Raw genomic sequence first — 17219 nt, forward strand, 5'->3', positions numbered from 1 at the left:
CTGGGCCGGGCCGGCGCCGCCGGTGAGGGAAGGGGCGGGGGGCGGGGGGCGGGCCCGGCCCGGCCTGAAGGGCTGCTCCGCCGCGCGCCGTCGGCTTTCGGCGCCCCGCCCTCGCTGCGCTCCCGCCGCTCCGCCAAGCCGCGCAGGGCAGCGCCCAAGGCCCTCCTCGCCCCTTCGGGCTGCGGCCGGATGCTCGGGGCGGGCCTGTGAGGGAGGCTGAGGCCGGTGAAGGGCGCCGGGGGCCTGCGCAGCCGCCTCTGGCCTGCTGCCTCTAGAGCTGCTGGACAGCAGCATGGCGGGTTGGGCTGGGGATCATGGGCACTGCAGTCCGGCTCATCTGGACAGGGCCTCCTCAGTGGTGGCCCCCTGACTTAGGAAGGCTTCCCCCAGTGAGCTCTGCCTGGAACCAGTACTGTCTCTTTGCTTGCACTGGCCTAGCTCCTGCCTCTCCTCCCAGGCATCTGGTAGTGCAAGATAAGGCCTTTAGTGCATTCTTGGATTCCCACTGCTGATTGTTTAACGTAGTTTGAGGATGTTTGTATGGTGTTACGCTATACTGTTGTACCTTTAGAGTCTTAACCATTATAAACAGCCCAGAGAGTTCTGGCGGTTAGATGGTGTAGCAATGCAAGGAATGAATGACCTGAAGTCCCCAGCAGCCATTTCACTTTTATCTGTTTTTTTTCTGGGGACAGATTCAGGCTGCTGCCAGGAAATGAAGCACGCCAATCTGCTGGAATCCCTGCGCTTCAGGGTAGCTCTCTTGGAGCAGAAGCTCACCCGGGAGCCGCAGTGGGATGAATTGCGCCGGCTGAGAGCCGAGGTATCTGAGCAGGTGCCCTGGCTGCTGCCCTGTCCGGAGGGGGCCTGGGACTTCACCCAGCATGCCTTGCTCCTGCTGCTGAGCCTGAAGCGGTCCATGGATCTCCTCGCAGCTGCGTACTCTCCCCCGCCGCCGAACCCCAGGACCGCCGAGGCTGCACCCCCTCTGCGCCCCGACACCCTCAGCATCGCCCAGGAGCGGACGGTGCAGGCGGCCCTGCAGGCGGTGGTGGCTGTGGGCCTCTGCCCATACCTCTCGCCTGGAGTCGGGCTGCCCCTGAGCCGCAGGACCGAGTTCAGCGCCCTGGTCCAGGCGGTGGCGGCCTCCGGCGGCCCTTCCCAGGCCCCGCGCAAGCTTTTCACCACCTGCATCGGCCTGCTGGAGATCGCTCAGCACCCAGCGCTGGGTGGCCTTATTCTCACCCAGCACCTGGGGGATCTGCTCGCCGGCTTGTGTCAGCTTGGATTCTGCCCTGTGAGGAAGAAGAGTGAAGAAGCAAAGATGCCGGAAGAGCGAGCGGTGAGTGTTCCTCCTGGAGCCACAGAGGTCGGGGCTCCTGAGACGGTCATACTCCCTTCCCCCTCTGCCCCCTGCTTGGTGGTGGCCGGTGTCTTGTAGCTTTTTCCTGTGGGGAAAGACAGGGGAGTCCCCACGTGTAGGCATGTCATGAGCGGAGCCGGCTGGAGCCAGGGGTCAGGCTAGGTGGCCTGGGAGGCCCCTCCTGACTCGCTTTGTGTCTATGTTTTTATGTTTTTCTCCAAAGGGAGCAAAACTTTGGGGTGGCATGATTTGGGGGAAAACTGGGTAGAGCAAGGGCAGGGCATCGCACCCTCCCACTTTCTCCTTGCACCCTGGCACCTCACTTCGGATGCCTTTCAGAAAAGCCCTCCGTGGGGAGAGACACAGACAGGCTCCCCGTGTGGGGATTCGGGATTCCAGGCCTCCTGGAAGGTGGTAGCAGAGAGCCAAGACCCCGCTAGAGGGAGTCGGCGCTGTGTGAATGAGGCTCTGGGTGGTTTCAGGGGCTCCCTGAAGAGGAGCGAACCCGCTGCAAGGAGGCGTTGCGAGGCCTCCTGGACAGAGTTTACCAGCCGCTGGTGGTTCGGGAGCTGCTGCTGCTTCAAGGTGGACCCAAACAGGTACTGCAGGTGGTCCCTGTGGCAGGACATCCCGGTCTGCAGCATGCCTCCCTCAGCTGCCTCCTTCCTTCGGCTCGGCCCTGGGCATTTCTTGTGCTGCGTGATGTCGGTTGCAGTCCAGTGAGTCTGGAGGCAGCAGGTGGGGGAAGAGGCCCGAAGCCCACGTCTGACCTGTCCGGCTGTAAAAAGAAATGGCTTCATTGGCCCTTATGCGGCCCCTTTTTCTTGGTGTGGTGTTTTTAAAAATATGCGAGTGGGGAAAAACGTGTGTAAGAACTGGCTGTGAGCAGGCCTGCCTTCCCCTTCCCCCCGGCCCCGATGGGGCCCAGGGGGCCCCTTGAGCAGGAGACCGTTCCCTCCCTGTTTCCGTGCCTCTGAGCAGCAGGCGCGTCCGTGCACTCTGCCGCGTAGGGTGCATCGTGCTGCAAAGCCATCCCTGAGCGCGTCCTGTGTGCTGCGGCTTGCTGGAGCACTGCTTTCTGCCCAAAGGGACGTTTTCTCCCCCCTCCACACACACACCCCTTCTCTGTCCTCGCAGGGCGCCTGTTCCAACAGGCGGGGCAGCGAGCAGTGTCTGGCTCCGGCCCCTGCCTGGCTGCGACGCCTCTGCGGGCAGCTGCTCTCCGAGAGGCTGATGAGACCCAACGGGGTGCAGGCTGTGGTCCGTGGCATCCTGGAGGGCGCCGGAGGTGAGTGCCAGGATCCGGGCTGCTCTGGGGGCCAGGAGCCAGATGCCCACCCGCGCTGCGTTCGCGGGGTCGTTCCCGGGCCCCGCTGGAGCGCAGCGGAGCGCCACCCGGGAGGCCTGCGGAAGAGCTGAGCGAGAGCGAGCTGTTCGCTCAGTGCCAGCCCTGCTCCCTGCCCTCGGCACACGAGGCCTTCTAGCCTCTGTGCCCGCCTCCTGCCTCCCGCCGCGGCCCTGTGGTGGCCCGGAGCCTGACTTGGCGCCTTCTCTGCTTTCCAGCGGGGGCTGTGGGGGGCAGCGGTGCCGAAGCAGCGGCAGCCGACTGGCAGAAGTGTGACGCGGTGGCCAGGATCCTGTCCTCCTGCCCCCAGCAGTCCCTGTCCCTGGAGGACTATTACCGACAGGTGTGCCCGCAGGTAAGCCCGTCGTCTTGCCCCTGCCAGAAGGTGCCTCAGGGTTCCCCTGGGCCATGGTGCGGGGCGGATGTTCGTTCTCGGATGGCAAATGGGGTGGAAGCGCAAAAGCTGCCCCAGGCAAGTGGTCTGAGCCGCCTGTGCCCGGTTTCTTCTCCAGGTCTTGCAGCTGTTCCTCCTCCAGGACAAGCTAGCAGCCCGTCAGTTCCAGCGAGTGGCCACTGCAACCGTCCTCGGCATGGCGAGGCAGTGCCCACGGCAAGCAGAGAAGCACCTGCTGCGCCCCATGCTGGGCCCGCTTCTGCGCTGCCTGGAGGCGGCAGGTGATGGCGGCTTCCTGTCTCTGAAGCGCCTGCACCGTCCCCGGGAGCTGGCGGGCTCTTTGTGGCCACCCGATTATCCTCCGGGATTGTGAAAAGCCTTCCTAATGTCCTGCAGTAGCTTTGGGATTTGGCTTCATTGGCCTGGTGATGCTGGAGTATCTCGTTCCCTTCGTGAATCCCGCACTCCACTCCACTCCACCCCACCCCACCCCACCCCACCCCACACACGCCCGAGAGAAGCCTGCTGACTTAGTAGCCCATCACAAAACGGGCAGATCTCCTAGTAGCTTGTTCTGGATGGTTTTGCTTAATGGGGTAGTCACTGTAGCGTGGAATTAAATGGAACAGCCCGTACCGTGCTGAAGGATTGATGTGCTGCCACGGTTGACTGTAGCCACAGAATTTTGAGAGCCCCATTCTCTGCTCTGTTCAGAAACTTCGCTGGACGATCTGCCGGCAGGAACGGTGCTGGTGGAGGAGGAGGAGCTCAGCTCGTGTGTGGAAACCGTGTTTAAGGTACAGCATCTGATGCCTTTTTCTGTAGGGCTGCTGCAATGCAGAGTGATGAGCGGGAAATGGCCACTGAAAAAAGGATCTTTAGGAGAAGACAGGCCTCCTTTTCAGCTTCCTGCCATTTGCTTTGTTTAAAAACAGACAGACATGCTTGGGCCTCAAAAGTATCTCAGAATATCTGTAGAACAGCTGTGCAGATTCCTGTTCTGCAAGCAGCAGAGCTCCCAAAACGCACGAAGCCAAGTTCAGTACAGATATTTTGATGTCCATTTAAAACCAAGATTCTCCGCTAGCACCACCAGCAAACAGAATTAAAATCCATGCAGGACAAGTTATGCTACAATTTTTCACAAAGAGTAAGGCAAACTGCCGCTAGGAAGAAAAATTCAGTGGCCTGCTATTTCTATGGGTTTGGGTTGATTTAGTTTGGCTCGGTTCAGTTCGGTTCTGTTTTGCACAGCCTCAGGGAAAATTGTGTCCTGCATCACCTGTGCTGGCTGCTGACTGAACCCCTTGAGGGGAACTCCAGCTTCAGCATTTTGGTTGCCTCAAGCTCTTTCTAACGGGGTCAGAAATGACCCCACAATGCGACTCGTGCCATTCTTTGTTGTGGGTGGATGCGGGAGCCTTCCCCTCGCCTAGCTGCTGTGAGGATTGGTGCGTGCCTGCTCTCGCCCCATCTTGGGGCCTGCCTCCGAGCACGGGCAGCCGTTGTGCCAGTGGAGTGGAGTGGAGGCCCCGGGCAGAAGCCGCAGCCAGGAGCTCCCTTCCAGGGTGTCTCTGGCATCCGGTTGCTGAAGGCCTTCGGCTGGCTCCCTGTCTGGAGAGCCGCTGTCCTGGCCACCGCTCCGCACTGGCTGTCGTCGCTCTGGCACGGCTCCCGCCTCTCCTGCCGCCTTCAGGCCCTGCCCCGTTCAGCCCGGCATTCCAGGCATGAGCTCGCTTCGCAGTCTCGCCTCCTGCCCGGCTTGTTCTCTGAGCCTGCCGGCACTGACCTCCCGGATGCGCCAGAATTCCGGTAGCCATGCTCAGGGCCGCCGTTTAACGGCGTGTACATCTTTGCCCTTCAAACGGTGCTCCGCTGGAAGCCGCGCGCCTCTCGCAGGAGGTGCTTGCTCAGCACTTCGGCAGCACAATTCATTCCGGAGCGTCATCCATTTTCAAGGTGCTTGCCGAGCCAGTGCATTGGGAAGCTCCTTTCCCGAAGCAGAAGTTGCTGTGTGAGGGAAGCGGCCGTCCAACGCAGAGGGACCGGGCTGGGGTTGGGCGGACCGCCAGGCCGACGGAACGGCTGCAGTGAGGGGCAGCTCCGCCCTGGCCGGCCGGGGTGCAGGAGGGGGGACATTCGGTCGAAACGGGGGGCAGGGAGCCAGAGGGAGCCCCGCCTGGTGCCCCTCGTCCGTGACCAAGGAGGCCGGGGTGGGCCGCCCCTGTCGCCTGAGCTGCAGGACGTGGTGCCGAGCGAGGAGCCGGCAGAGGATCCGGTTCCGACGGAGCCGATACCGGCGGCACTCGTGCAGGGCTGCCCTCGGAGCACGAAGGGCAAAGAGGCGAAGCTGCTGTGGTCGCCGGGCCGGCCGCCGGCGGGCGTTCCCAGCGCAGGTGCAGCGGGAGGGCCTCCCCCCGGGGCCGAGCGCTCGTCCCGGCCAGAGCCCCCGGTGCGGGGGCAGCGCAGCTCCAGGCTCAGGGCAGGCAGCACCGGCTCCCGAGCCCTTGAATGCCCCGCCTGCTCCACGGCGCCTGTGGGGGGGACCTGCTGCTCGCAGCTCGGGAGCGGGAGCGGGCCCCCAGGCGGCCACAGCAGCCCAGCACACGCGTGCGGGCGCGGGCAGGACCCCTGGGGAGGGCAGGGGCAGGAGCCTGCCGGACAGATCGGGGGGCAGGTGAGGCCGGCCCCTGCCCTGAGGAGGCCTCGGGCCATCACTGCCAGACTTGTGGGGGGGCAGGCACCTTTCGCGGGGCACGGAGAAGAACCGATGCAGCGGCGCTGTTTGCCGAGGAAAGCTGACCGGCACGGCCTGCTGGCGCTCTGCACGTCTGCTCTGCTGCTTGCCTTGCCCAGCGTAATCTAGTCCTGCGGAGAGGCCGAAGGAGGCTGGCTGACCGGCCTTGTCAGCACTTCCGGGCACCTTCCTGTCACAATGGGGGGCTGGAGACAGGCTCCCCCGAGGGATTGCCCAGCCCCACGGCCCTTCTCCGGTGAGCAGAACCGTGATGATGCACCGCATTCACAGGCCACCTTCCTCGCCGCCCCTGTGCCCAGCCCACTCCGGTTCTGACCCGGGCGGCTGGTGCACAGGCGGACGCGCCCCCCTCCCCTCCCTCCCCTCCCCTCCCCCCCCCTCCCCTCCCCTGCCCTGCTCTGCTTGCCGCCTCAGCTTCCTCTCTCCCCGCAGGTGTACGTGGTCGGCAATGAGCCCGTGCCGGTGCTGATGGAGGCCCTGCAGCTTGCTCTGGGAGTCCTCTTCTCCCTCTGGTGCTTTGCCAGGCAGAACGTCTCCTTCTTGCGGTAAGGGACGCCCAGCTGCTTCTGCGTGCGGTGCTCCTGCCTCGTCGCAGGAGGAACTTCCCCGGTCGGAGGGCAGCTGCTGGGTGCGCGGGGCAGGCAGCCTTCTGGCTCGCCGGCGCCCATCCTCTCCTTGCCTTCAGGGGCCGCGTGCCACCGCCACCTGCTGCTGCTGGCCTCCTGGGCGTTTCCGCAGGGTGGCCGCTCTGCTCACTGCCGCCCCTCTTCCTTCCAGCACGCCATGCCAGGAGATCCTGCTCTGGTTCTTGGAGAAGAGTGAGAGGAAGGTGGCGCTGGGCGTCCTGGGAGGACTTGCGCAGCTGGGAGGAGCCCCCCGCCCGCCCCATCCACGCTGCCGGTTCCAAGCGGCCGACGAAGGGGGTGCGATGGCCACCATCACAGAGGCCGCCAGGTGAGTGGTCGCCAGGCCTGCCGCACCTGTCCCGAGACACCCGGGGCCGTCCCGGAGGGAGCGTTTTGGGTCTGGCCTCTTGGCACGGGTGGCGATTCTCTCCCGTCCTCGGAGCACGAGGGGTTCGGCGGCAGGCCTGGGAGTTTCTGCAGGTTGCCACGGACAGCCCCCACGCACGGACCGCTGAAGGGTGAGAGGGGCAGCACCCGCCTCCGCTGGCTTCTGCGTTTTGTGGCTGGGGAGGCGGGTGCGGACTGTCCCGGGTGCTGTGGGGCAGCCCAGAAGCTCCGGGAAGCCCCCACGCACATGGGAGAGGCACCCCGCTCTGGCTGCCGGCCTTGGGGAGGGGAGGCCCTCTGTGTGGGGCACCTGCAGCCTTCGGTCGGAGCACCCAAGGAGAGCAGGGGGCCGGGCCGGGCCGGGCCAGGAGAGCCGCCGCTTGCCTTGTGAACGGCTTGTCTTCCCACTGGCCAGCGATGAAGACGAGGCGCTGTATGAGAAGGTGTCATCCGAGCAGCGGCAGCTGGAGCAGCTGGTAGAGTTGCTGTCTCACTGCCAGAGCAGTGGCTTGGCCGGAGAGTTCTTCCTGTCCTGCTTGAAGGTAAGAGGCAGGTAAGAGGCGTCTTCCCCGCACCTGGGGGCCTGTCGGTCCCACCCCCACTCGCTCCCGCAGGGGCCAGGCTGGTGGGCGAGGGAGGGAGTCGCGCTCCCTCCAGGCAGCTGGTGGGCCCCGTGGGCGTCCTCCTGGGGCCCCCAAGGGCCTCTGTTCCATGCAGCGCCTCCCGTCAGACTGGGGGCACCCGGCCTCAGCCGCCTGTGCTCTAAATCAGATTGCTGCAGTGCGCTCCGTGTGGGGCTGCCCTGGACAGCTGTCCAGCTGCAGCTCGTGCCCGTTGCGTCAGCCAGACCATGATGCCTGGGCCCCAAGGTCCACGTGGAGCGCCCCGCTGAGGCTGGCCGTCTGCAGCCGTGGCACTTTGCCGGAGCTTCGCCGCTTGCCCGAAATCCTGGCCTGCTCTCACCGTGGGATTGCGCTGGCGCCGATGCACCGTCGGGCGGCCCGCAGGGTCCCTGCGCGTCGGCATTTTTCCCGGCAGCTGCTCTGGCTCTGCACAGCATCGGTCCCTCGCACCCCATGCCTCACCCAGCACGCGGGGCAGCCCCCCCCCCCCCCGCTGTGCCGCCTGTGTTCTCGGGCGCCCCTGATCCCGCCCCTCCCCCCAGGAGCTGACCGGCGTGGCGGAGCACGCGCTTGGCACCGAGGAGCCCGGCCCCGCGGGCCCTGCGAGCCCCCTGGACCTGGAGCGGAGCTGCGGCCGCCCCGCAGAGGAGCAGGAGAGGCGGCTGCGGGTGCTGCAGCTGCTGGCCCTGCTGTGCGAGGGCGTCTCGGACACGCTGCTGACGGACATCGCCCAGGTTCGTCCGGCGCTCGGCTCCCGCCCCGTGCAGGGAGGGGGGCGCGAGGGTCGGGTTGCCCAAGAGAGGGGCACGTAGCCCGTCGAAGGCGGGGCCGTTTGGCCAAAGTTCCCTTTGTCTCGTGCAGAAGCAGACTTGTGGGACGAGCAAAGCCCCAGGCTTCCGTCCCGCTCAGATAATGAGGGAGTTTGCTGAAAAGATGAAGCATGTCAGGGAGCCTGCTCTTCTCTGGGGGTGCAAACCCAGCGGAGCCAGTGAGGGGCTTCATTACCGAGGGCTCTCCGCCGTCTCCTCCGCCCTCCAGAGATGCCTGGCCAGCAGGGAGAACTTGCCTGACCCAGCCAGGATTCAGGGGTCGTGTGACGACCAGAGCAGAGGGTTAACCCTAACAACCCCGGACTGGGACTGCCCTACGAGCAGTTGCTGAGGTCAACGCAGGGGGTGCTGCTGAAGGGCTGGTGGTCTTTCAGTAGAACGGGGTACGGAAGTGCCCTTGTGTGTCTGCTCGCTCCGTTTTGCTGCAGGTTGTGGAGTTCGTGGCAGCAACGCTGCAGCGGGCTCGCACGAGTTTCGGCAGCAGCTCCGGGGGTGCCGTGGAAGCCCAGACGCTGAGCATGGCCATGGGGCTCGTGGCAGCCCTACTGGGAGGTGCTGCGCAGGTGAGCTTCGTGGGGCGGAAAGCAAGGATGCGCTCTGCCCCGGCCCGCCCCACTGCAGGGGACCCCTTCCCTGGAGCAGCGCTGGTCTCTGACGACCGCTTAGGCCAGTGGGCGGGAGGGGAAACCGCTCGATCGCAGCCTCTGTCCAGAGTTCTGGCAGGGGCTCTGGCAGCAGCGAGGACCGATGGATCGGCGGGGCCTGTCCCCTCTGCACCGGCCCGGCCCAGCCCCACCCTGCCGGGCCCCGGGGCCTGCTGCAGAAATCGGCAGGGGCAGGCCACTCCTGGAATCCACAGCCAGATATGTGGGAGGGCGGCGAGGCTCTGGGTAGGCACGACGGTGGGGAACCTTTCTGGGGCACATTCCCAGCAAGGGAAGAAAAGACTGGGGGCTGGCGACCCGGAGGCAGCCTCTCGTCCGCGGCAGAGGCCTCTGCATGATGCCGGTGGGGCAGGGTGCCCATCGCTGCCCCCTGTCGCCCCTCCTTCGCTTGCCCCACCGCTTTGCAGTCGCGCCCCCGAGGCCTCGTCCGAGCCACTTGCCTTCCGTTAGGGAAGCGGCAGCGACTGCTCTCACACCCACCTGTGCCGGTTGCACCTGTGAGCTCGGGCCAGGATGCTCTCTCCTTCCCGGGATCCACTGTGTACGCCCATAACGGCAACCGCAGCAAAGCCTCACTTTCCCAGCACTTCCTCCCCACGGCCTGGGGCAGTGGTGGCGGACCTATGCCTCGCAGAGCCCTCTCCATCAGCACGCGAGCCAAAACGCCCCGGCAGCCGAGCATCGGATAACAGCACACAGAGGGGCCACGCGCATGCTCAGAAAGGAGTACTGTCGCCAGGCGATGACGTCACGAGCTGCGACTTATTAGCTGTGACATGTCTGAGCTTTCACATGGCCGGCCAGTGCGCTGCCAAGGATATACATATATTTGCGTGGCTGGCTGTGAGTTGTTTTTTCTAGACTAAAACCTCAGTTTTCAGGTTTTATTGTCATGGTGGCCCTTTGCGATAAATAAGCGGGTTTTGGGTTGCAGTTTGGGTTCGCCATCCCTGAGTTAGGAGGACGTTCTTGGAGGGTGCTGCTTTCCCCATCTCCGTGGCAGGACTGACGCCCTGGGTGTTCTCCACCAGCTGAAGCCAGCCGACTTGGCCGCCCTGCAGCAGCTGGTGCCTCTGCTGGAGGAGGTCTCCCGCCTGCACCCGGAGCCTGTCATCCAGGAGCTCGCCGCAGACCTGCGCATCGCCATCTGCACCCGCGGGGCCTTTGCCACGGAGGCCGTCTGCTCTGCCGCTCGGGGCACCCTGGGCCTGGGCCGGGCACGGGGGCTGGGCCAAGCGGGGACTGGCGTGAGCCGAGGTGCCACTGCGAGTGCCCAGGGCGGGGGTCCCAAGCCTGAGGGGGCTCTGCAGCAGGCGTCCAGAGAGCACAGCTCGCCCGCCGAGCCCAATGTCGCCGCGCCAGAGGACCAGGCCGCCGCGCCCTCCGCAGAGCCGCACTTGGGCTCCCCGGCCCGGCAGAGCCTGCGCGAGCTCCTGGCGTCTGCTTACGACCCTGACGTCCCAGCCCGAGCAGCCGCCTTGCGCAGCCTGGCTCGCTTGATCGAGCGGCGGGACCCCGGGGCCCTGGAGGTTCAGGAGCAGCTGCTGAAGGTGGGCATTCCGGGCCTTCGCCTGCCCCTCCCACGCTCCGCGGAGGGTGTGGACACGCTCCGCGTTGCAGCACGGGCACCTGCGCGGGCGGCAGACGCAGGGGAGTTCACCCTGCTCCTTCCACTTCCAGGTTTTCATGGAGAACTTGGAACACGAGGACTCCTTTGTTTACCTTTCTGCCATCCAAGGTAAGCCAGCCAAACCTGTCCACCTGTCTCCCGAAAAGAGCCTCTGTGCTGCCTGGCTGGTCGAGGTGTGACCTGGGCAGGGGAGGCTCAGGCTGCCTTCGGGGGCTGCCCACCCGGGCCTCCTCGTCATGCCGTGAGTGGCTTAGGGCCTGCTGGGCATTGCTTGTTTCTTTGTTTCCCTCCCTTTCTGTGGGATCGTGACCGTTGTGGTGCCCTTGTTCTGATAGCCGCACGCCGTCCCTCCGGAGTGTCCCAACAGCATGTGGAGGGGCTGCCTGCGATGGCCACATCCTTTTAAAATCAGATCTTTATGTTTTAGCTGTAGTTGCGCAACTGTGCAGTTTCACAGTTCTGTCCTGTGTGGATTGGCTTCCTTAGCTGGGGCCGTGCCAGGGTTGCTACTCCAGCCCAGAAGATTCTCCAAATACGTCCCCCCTTTGGTTTTCTAGATAGTGGTGAAAAAGTGAGCTATCAAGAAAGAAGGAGACTGTGAATGATCTTTAGTTTTGAAAAGGGTTGGAGAGTTGCACCCCCCTTGCAGCGAGATCCTGAAATCCTCCCCCTCTGTTTTCACAGGCAATGGAAGGCTAGCAGCCAGCTGCCAGGCCTCTGGGCCTCTCTTGAAAAGGGGATTTTGAGTGGGACTGGGTGGTTTTGAACTTGGACACATGCCTATCCTGGTGCGACCCGCCACTTCCCATGAAAAAGCCCATTTTGAAAGGGCCCAGAGTCTTGGCAGCTCACCGTCAAAGGGGAGGCGCATCCTTGGGCGCTCTTCCAAGCACCTTGAGGGCATGCGCCCTGCTGTGAAAAGTGAAGGGAGGGGAAAGGATGGGATCATGCAGTGAGGATGGTGTGACGGCCCCCGCCCCCTCGAACACCCTGGCGTCTTCTGCGTCCAGACGAGAAGCCTCTCCTCGGCTGGTGGCCCTTTCGCCAAGCATTTCCGGCGGGGGAAGCGTGCCCCTCCCCAGTGAAGTCCGGCCAGGGGTGCCGGGAGCCCTCGGTGCAGGCTCTCGTCAGGCAGAGGATAAAAGAAGACTCTGTCTGCTGCAGCCAGGCGGCGGGAGGGCAGCCCCGTTCCCGCCCCTTCGCGGCTGGGCTTGTGTTGGCGCGAGCAGGCGGAGGGCTCAGCCAGGGAAAGAGCCTGGCACACCCCGATGACGCACCGAGGCACCGCTTGCCCCTTCCGCAGGCCCAGCGCCACTCTCGCGAACGTTGGCAGCTCTCGCGGGACTGCCTCAGACGCCAAGCGGAGCCCAGAGAGGGACGTCGGGGAGGGTGGGGGGCAGCGGCCGGGCGGGCCAAGCGGCACGCCTGCCCCCGCGCGTATTTGCCCTGCCGCCTTGCCACTCCCTCACTTCCACATGCCCCCCGATGGTAGAGAGTCCAGCCTCGTCTCCTTCCAGGCGAACGAGGGCCTCTGCCTTCCCCGGGCGGCCTCTGCCACCGACTCGCTTTCCCGCACCGGGGCAGGTCGCTCTTCTCCCCGTGGCTCGCCCTGCCAAGGGAGCTCAGGTTTCGTTCCGGGGCTTCGTTTCGTCGCTTTTCAAGCCGGAAATGAGTAATGGACAAACTCAGTATCGAAAAAATGCAGACTGGAGGTGATGGCAGGTTTCAGCCAGTCTGGGCCACGGTAGCGAAGTGTAATTATACCTGGGATGCATTTGCAGTGAGCTTTTAATGTGCGGCGCCACTGGCCATGTGCAGCTTGCACGTAGTTCATGGGAGATCACGGTGATAAACCAGCGGGAAAAGCAGCCGCAGCAGCAGCAGCAGCAAGGAAGGGGCAGCTCGGTTTCAGGCGGCATGCCAGCCCCAACATTTTGTGCGGGGTGGGGGAGGGTGCAGAGTTTCGGGGGTGGGGGTACCAAGTTCGGCAGGGAGCACGGCGCCCTGCGGCAGGAAGGGGGTGCCCCCTCACTTGCTAGGGAAGAGGCAGCCGTCAGCGGGGCAGGGCCTCAGGCCGGCTCTGGAGTCCGGCTCCTGGGGCCTTGGGAGGCGGGGCGGGGGGCGGGGGTCTGAGAGCCCTCGAGAGGCGTGGGGAGCCAGATCCAGGCCGGGGGAGGCCCCTTGGGCCTGCCTTCCCGGCTGCGGCCAGAGCGCCCCACATGCCGCCTGCAGGCCGCCTTAGCCCTTGGGAGGAGGAGGTGGCGCAGGAGGGGGGCGTGGCTGGATTCGGCCTCCTGAGGCCCCTCTGCTGCCGCCGCCTCTTGCATGCTGAAGCCCGAGCGGGAGCGGAGGGGCCCGTCTGCGTCTGCCCAGCGGCACAGCCACCTGGGCCCCTTCCCACCTCGGCCTGGGTTGGCCCGGGAAGGCTGGGCGATGGGAAGCCAGGCCTCCCCGATGCCCCGTGCCCCGAGCAATCCAGGTGAATGTTTCTTGCACGCACGGTCCTCCAGGTGTGCACCTGCGAGGGGCACGCGGGCCGAGTTGTGTGGGCAGATCTCGCTTCGTCAGGGTTTTCCAGAGAGGCCCTTCCCGCCTCTCCCGGTGGGCCTCGGTCCCCGGCTAAGCACTCAAATGTGGCTGCGCGCTTGGAGCATGGCCGTCCTCTTGGCCCGTGTCCCAGGCTGATGGGGGATGGCGCGGGTTGCGGGGGAGGACGGGTCACTGCAGGAGCAGGACTGGAGCGTGCGAAACCGGCAGGGCTGCAGCCGCCCGGCCTGGTGACTGCCAGCGGCGCACGGCTGCTCCAGGCTCTCCGGGGCCGGGCCGGGCCAGTGGAGGGCTGCCAGCAGCTGCCAAGCCCAGCGACAGGTGCCGGGGCGCTCGCTGCCCGGCCACCTCGGTGCCCCCGCCGTCAGCTGGCACTTCTGTGCAGATGCGCCAGCCTGCGGTTGCTTCCTTTCCCAGCAGCCGAGTCCCCCGGCAGCACTCCTCCTGTTCTGCCTTCCCTCTTTCCCGATGCCCAGAGGCGGGTCCCTGGCTGCCCGGGAGGGAGATCAAAGGCTGCGGTAGCTGCTCAAAGGGGCCGCGGTCGTAACCTGCGCCTTCTAGGCTCTCCTCTCCGGCTCGGCCACGGAGGGTGTCCGTCATGCTCTGCTGGGTCTGGCCGCCTTTATGGTCCTGGGAGCTCCAGTGCGGCGGAAACCCGTTTCTGGCTGAGCAGAGCCTGTTTTTCCCACTGCTCACAGGCTGTGACGGGGCTGCGCGTTCAGCCGGAAGCACCTGGAGCGTGATTGGCCTGGGGTGTAAGCGATAGCCGTGGGGATGGGGGCTCGCGTCACTCAGGAGAAGCCACCGCCATGCCTGGCCGGGACCAGGCTGTGGGAAACGGAGCTCCCCAAGGAGAGGCTCCCATCCCACTTCCCCTTGATGGGCAGCAGCTTGGATTGCTTCCCCCGGGCTGGACCTGCCTCTTCCAGGGGCAAACGCTCCGGAGCTCCCCGGGGATGTGCACTCACAATGCCCCTTAAGGACTGGCCTCGTGCGTGTCGGTGTGTGATGAAGGCAGCCATTGCCTGCCTGGGTCTCAACAAGCCCGCACAGCCTCCATCCAATGTGTGCCTCCAGTTGTGCTGAACTACAGCTCCCAGCATCCCCAGCCATCTATGCTGCAGCCCAGTGCAGATAGCATGCCAGGTCCGGGAGGGCCGAGCCCAGCCCACCTCCAGGAGCCCGGCGGTTGTCCTGGTGCGCTTCCCACTGGGGGCCGCGGGCTTTCCCGGCGAGGATCTGGGCAGGGCAGCAGCCCTGGCTGGCCTGGATCGGCAGGGGAGGCGCAGCCCACGGGCTCCCCGGCTTCTGCTGCGAGGCAACTTCACGCAGCCCGTTGGAGTCCGCCTCTTGTGGCTTCCTGCGCCCATTTTGGCTCGAAAGAGGAGGACACCAGGCAGGCAGAGGCCGGACTCACTTATAAGCCGCTTTGGACAAGGGCGGAGAAGGAAGTCGCGTGCTGACAAGGCCGGGCTTGGCGAGGCACGGGAGCCCAGCTTCCGGTTGCTGCGTTGCCCTTCCCTCCGTGAGCTGGGCTGCCCTCCCCTCCTGAGGGGCTCGCTTTGCGTGGCAGTGCACCTGCCTCCTGGCCTTGGAGATGGGAAAGGGCCCCCAGTGCCAGCGGTGCTCCGAAGCAGCCCGTCAGCGCGCCCAGCGGCCGTCCACAACGCGGCCAAAGCCCTCGCGGCCACACCGCTCCCTCACGCTGCCGCTTCTCCGGCTCTGCAGGGGTCGCCCTGCTGTCCGACGTGCTCCCCACACGAGTCCTGCACTGTCTGCTGGCCCAGTTTGGGGGCGTCCAGCCGAGCGCACGGAAAGCACTGAGTGCCGAGACCAGGATGAAAGTGGGCGAGGCACTGATGCGCATCACACGAGCACTGGGTAAGTCCCCTCTCCTCGCCGGGGTGCCTGCGCCTGATTCTGGCGCCTTGGAAGCGTCCTGCGTGGCTTCGGGCCCTTTCTCAGCACAGCCAGTGCCCTTGAATCTGGCAGAGAGGTTGCCAGAGCCCGGAAGTGCCCTCCCTGGGGCAGGGAGCATTCTGAAAACAGCCTTCGGTGCGCTGAGAGCAGGGCGATGAGTCACCTCTGGCGGTTCCACTTGAACCTGTGCCATGCTGAAGCGTGGGAGCATCCCCTTCGTTCCAGTTCCCCAGAAACGGACACGCAGGAGCGCCTGCCTACTTCCTGCATGGTGCAAGCATGGTGCTCGGCTGCACTGCCCGGCTCCTGCAAGAGGAAGGCTTCGCGGCTTGTCTGGGCATGGCCACCAGGGTGGCTTCGTGTCACGGGCTCTGTGCTCGAGCACAGCCCAGGAAGCCGGGAAGTGGAGAGCTGCCCGGGTCGCTGAGTGCCACTCGAGGCGTCTCTTGCCCTGCACACGCATCTTTCCAGGCAGAGGCTCCGGCCTGCCAAAAAGCAGGCTGCACATTTTGGCCTTTGTCGCTGGGGCTTTCTGCGTGAGGCTGTTGACCTGCACGTGCGTCAGATCCACACCCGGGTTTGGGCTCCTTCGGCCGAGCCGGGGTCCCAGGAGCAGCGCCTCCGAGGCTGGGCTCCGTGTCCGCCCGGGAAAGGCCTTGCGGGCGTGGGGTCTTTCCACAGCGCCACTGGAGCCCTGCAATGGGAGGGCGCATGACCCCAGCTCGGCTTGGATAAGCCTGTGTCCCACCAGTGGCTCCCTCCCGGCACTTGTGCCCCGTTCAGTGAGGGGGACGGGTGGGGGCTGCTGCGCAGGCTCCCTCTCCTCGTGTGGGGCCTTCCGGCAGCCGCAGAGCCGGCAGCCTCTGCTCCCCGCCCTGACATGAAGCGCGGTTTGGTTCTCCAGCTAGGAGGGCACCAGGCATCCTGCTGCACTCCCCAAACAGCCATCTGCTGCGGAAAAAAGCAAACCTTGGCTCTCTCATAAGGGGCTGGTGCTGGCACAGGGCCCTTTTCCTTAACGATAATAGCTTAATTGCTCCCTGGTGTGTCAGGCCTGTATTCTTCCGTGTGTGCCTGCTTTACCTTTTCAAGGTGCACTTCCTGCCCCTCCCCTTCCCCAGAGCAAGAGCGGCCTTTGTAGGCGGGTGGGCGGGCGGGCGGGCGGGGGCCCCGGCCACGCACTGGGAAGGCCCTCGGCTCCTCCGCGGGCCTTCGGACCCGTTTCCCATGCTTGCTCTTGGCGCGGCGATCTTCCCGGCTGTGTCAGACTGCAGGCGGGCTGACTGCAGCTCCCACGATGCCCCTGACGTGCCTGGCTGTTGCAGGCCCACACATCTGGTGGGCCCCGGGGTGCAGGAGACATCCGGGGGCTTCCTTGCCTGGGTCAGAAGCGCTTTGGCCCTCGATGCCCAGGGCGGGGGCCTCCCGGGCGCGGACCGGCTTTGGGGTGCCTGGGCCACCGCCCCCGTTCGTTCGGGGGCCTGCTCTGGAGACCCGGCAGGCGCTGCTGGCTGCCGAGCGCCACGCGTCTTCCTGGGCTGCCCTGCTCCGCTCTGCACATGCCCTTGGCAGGCACCGACTGGCCTCTCTGTTTATAGCCGGCACTAAGCCGAGCTGTTTGTCTTCCCATTTTTCACTGCCACGGTGCTGTTCAAGGGCGTGCGTTCTTCACAGCAGGGGGCTCTCCCCGTGCTCCGCGTAGAGCCCGGGACTCGCTCTGGGGCGCATCTTGCTCTGCACAGTGGCACGGAGCCAGCTGGGGCAACCCCCCCCCCTTCTGAACATGGTGCAGAGGCCTTGGTGGGCCGTGGCAGGGGATGCTGCTGGGGCGAAGATGGCCGATCGCTTGCAAGTCGTCGCTCGCTCGCTTCCAGGGAGCCCACCTGGATCGGCAGAGAAGCTGGTCGGGGCCTCGTGCTTCTCTGTCCCCCCAGCCCCCCCACATGGCACCTGCGGCAGCTGCCTCCGCAGCCCCCATCCCTCCGCAGAGGGCCACCTGCCGGGGCTTTTCAGTGTAAATGCTGGAGTGGGCTTGGGTGGGGGGAGGCGGGCGGGGGCGGGTGGCAGCCCAGCCAGGCATGGCCTGTCCAGCCCCCGGAGCCGCGGCGGGGGCTCCCTGCATGGGGGGGGG

General features: G+C 65.5%; 1 protein-coding gene across 5 annotated transcripts in view; it reads left to right on the plus strand.

Moving 5' to 3' along the window:
• Window positions 1-285: 285 nt before the first annotated feature.
• Window positions 286-17219, plus strand: part of TANGO6 (transport and golgi organization 6 homolog) — a 38236-nt gene continuing 21302 nt past the window's right edge. For 3 of the 5 annotated variants that reach the window (XR_006414476.1, XM_044427612.1, XM_044427611.1), the window contains exons 1-14: window positions 286-1342; window positions 1846-1962; window positions 2501-2651; window positions 2927-3063; window positions 3221-3383; window positions 3817-3899; window positions 6293-6405; window positions 6638-6814; window positions 7289-7415; window positions 8039-8230; window positions 8755-8889; window positions 10023-10541; window positions 10672-10729; window positions 14897-15049. Coding sequence is in view for 4 of the 5 variants with exons in the window: in XM_044427612.1 (XP_044283547.1) it covers window positions 626-1342; window positions 1846-1962; window positions 2501-2651; window positions 2927-3063; window positions 3221-3383; window positions 3817-3899; window positions 6293-6405; window positions 6638-6814; window positions 7289-7415; window positions 8039-8230; window positions 8755-8889; window positions 10023-10541; window positions 10672-10729; window positions 14897-15049 (2842 nt within the window). In the remaining variant the exon portion in view is untranslated. Of the gene's footprint in view, window positions 1343-1845; window positions 1963-2500; window positions 2652-2926; window positions 3064-3220; window positions 3384-3816; window positions 3900-6292; window positions 6406-6637; window positions 6815-7288; window positions 7416-8038; window positions 8231-8754; window positions 8890-10022; window positions 10542-10671; window positions 10730-11305; window positions 11993-14896; window positions 15050-17219 lie in introns of those variants that run through there. The other 2 variants (XM_044427614.1, XM_044427613.1) reach the window with 2 other exon arrangements.

Source organism: Varanus komodoensis, unplaced genomic scaffold (genome assembly GCF_004798865.1).
Source record: "Varanus komodoensis strain SLA01 unplaced genomic scaffold, ASM479886v1 scaffold19, whole genome shotgun sequence".
Taxonomy (NCBI): Eukaryota; Metazoa; Chordata; class Lepidosauria; order Squamata; family Varanidae; genus Varanus; species Varanus komodoensis.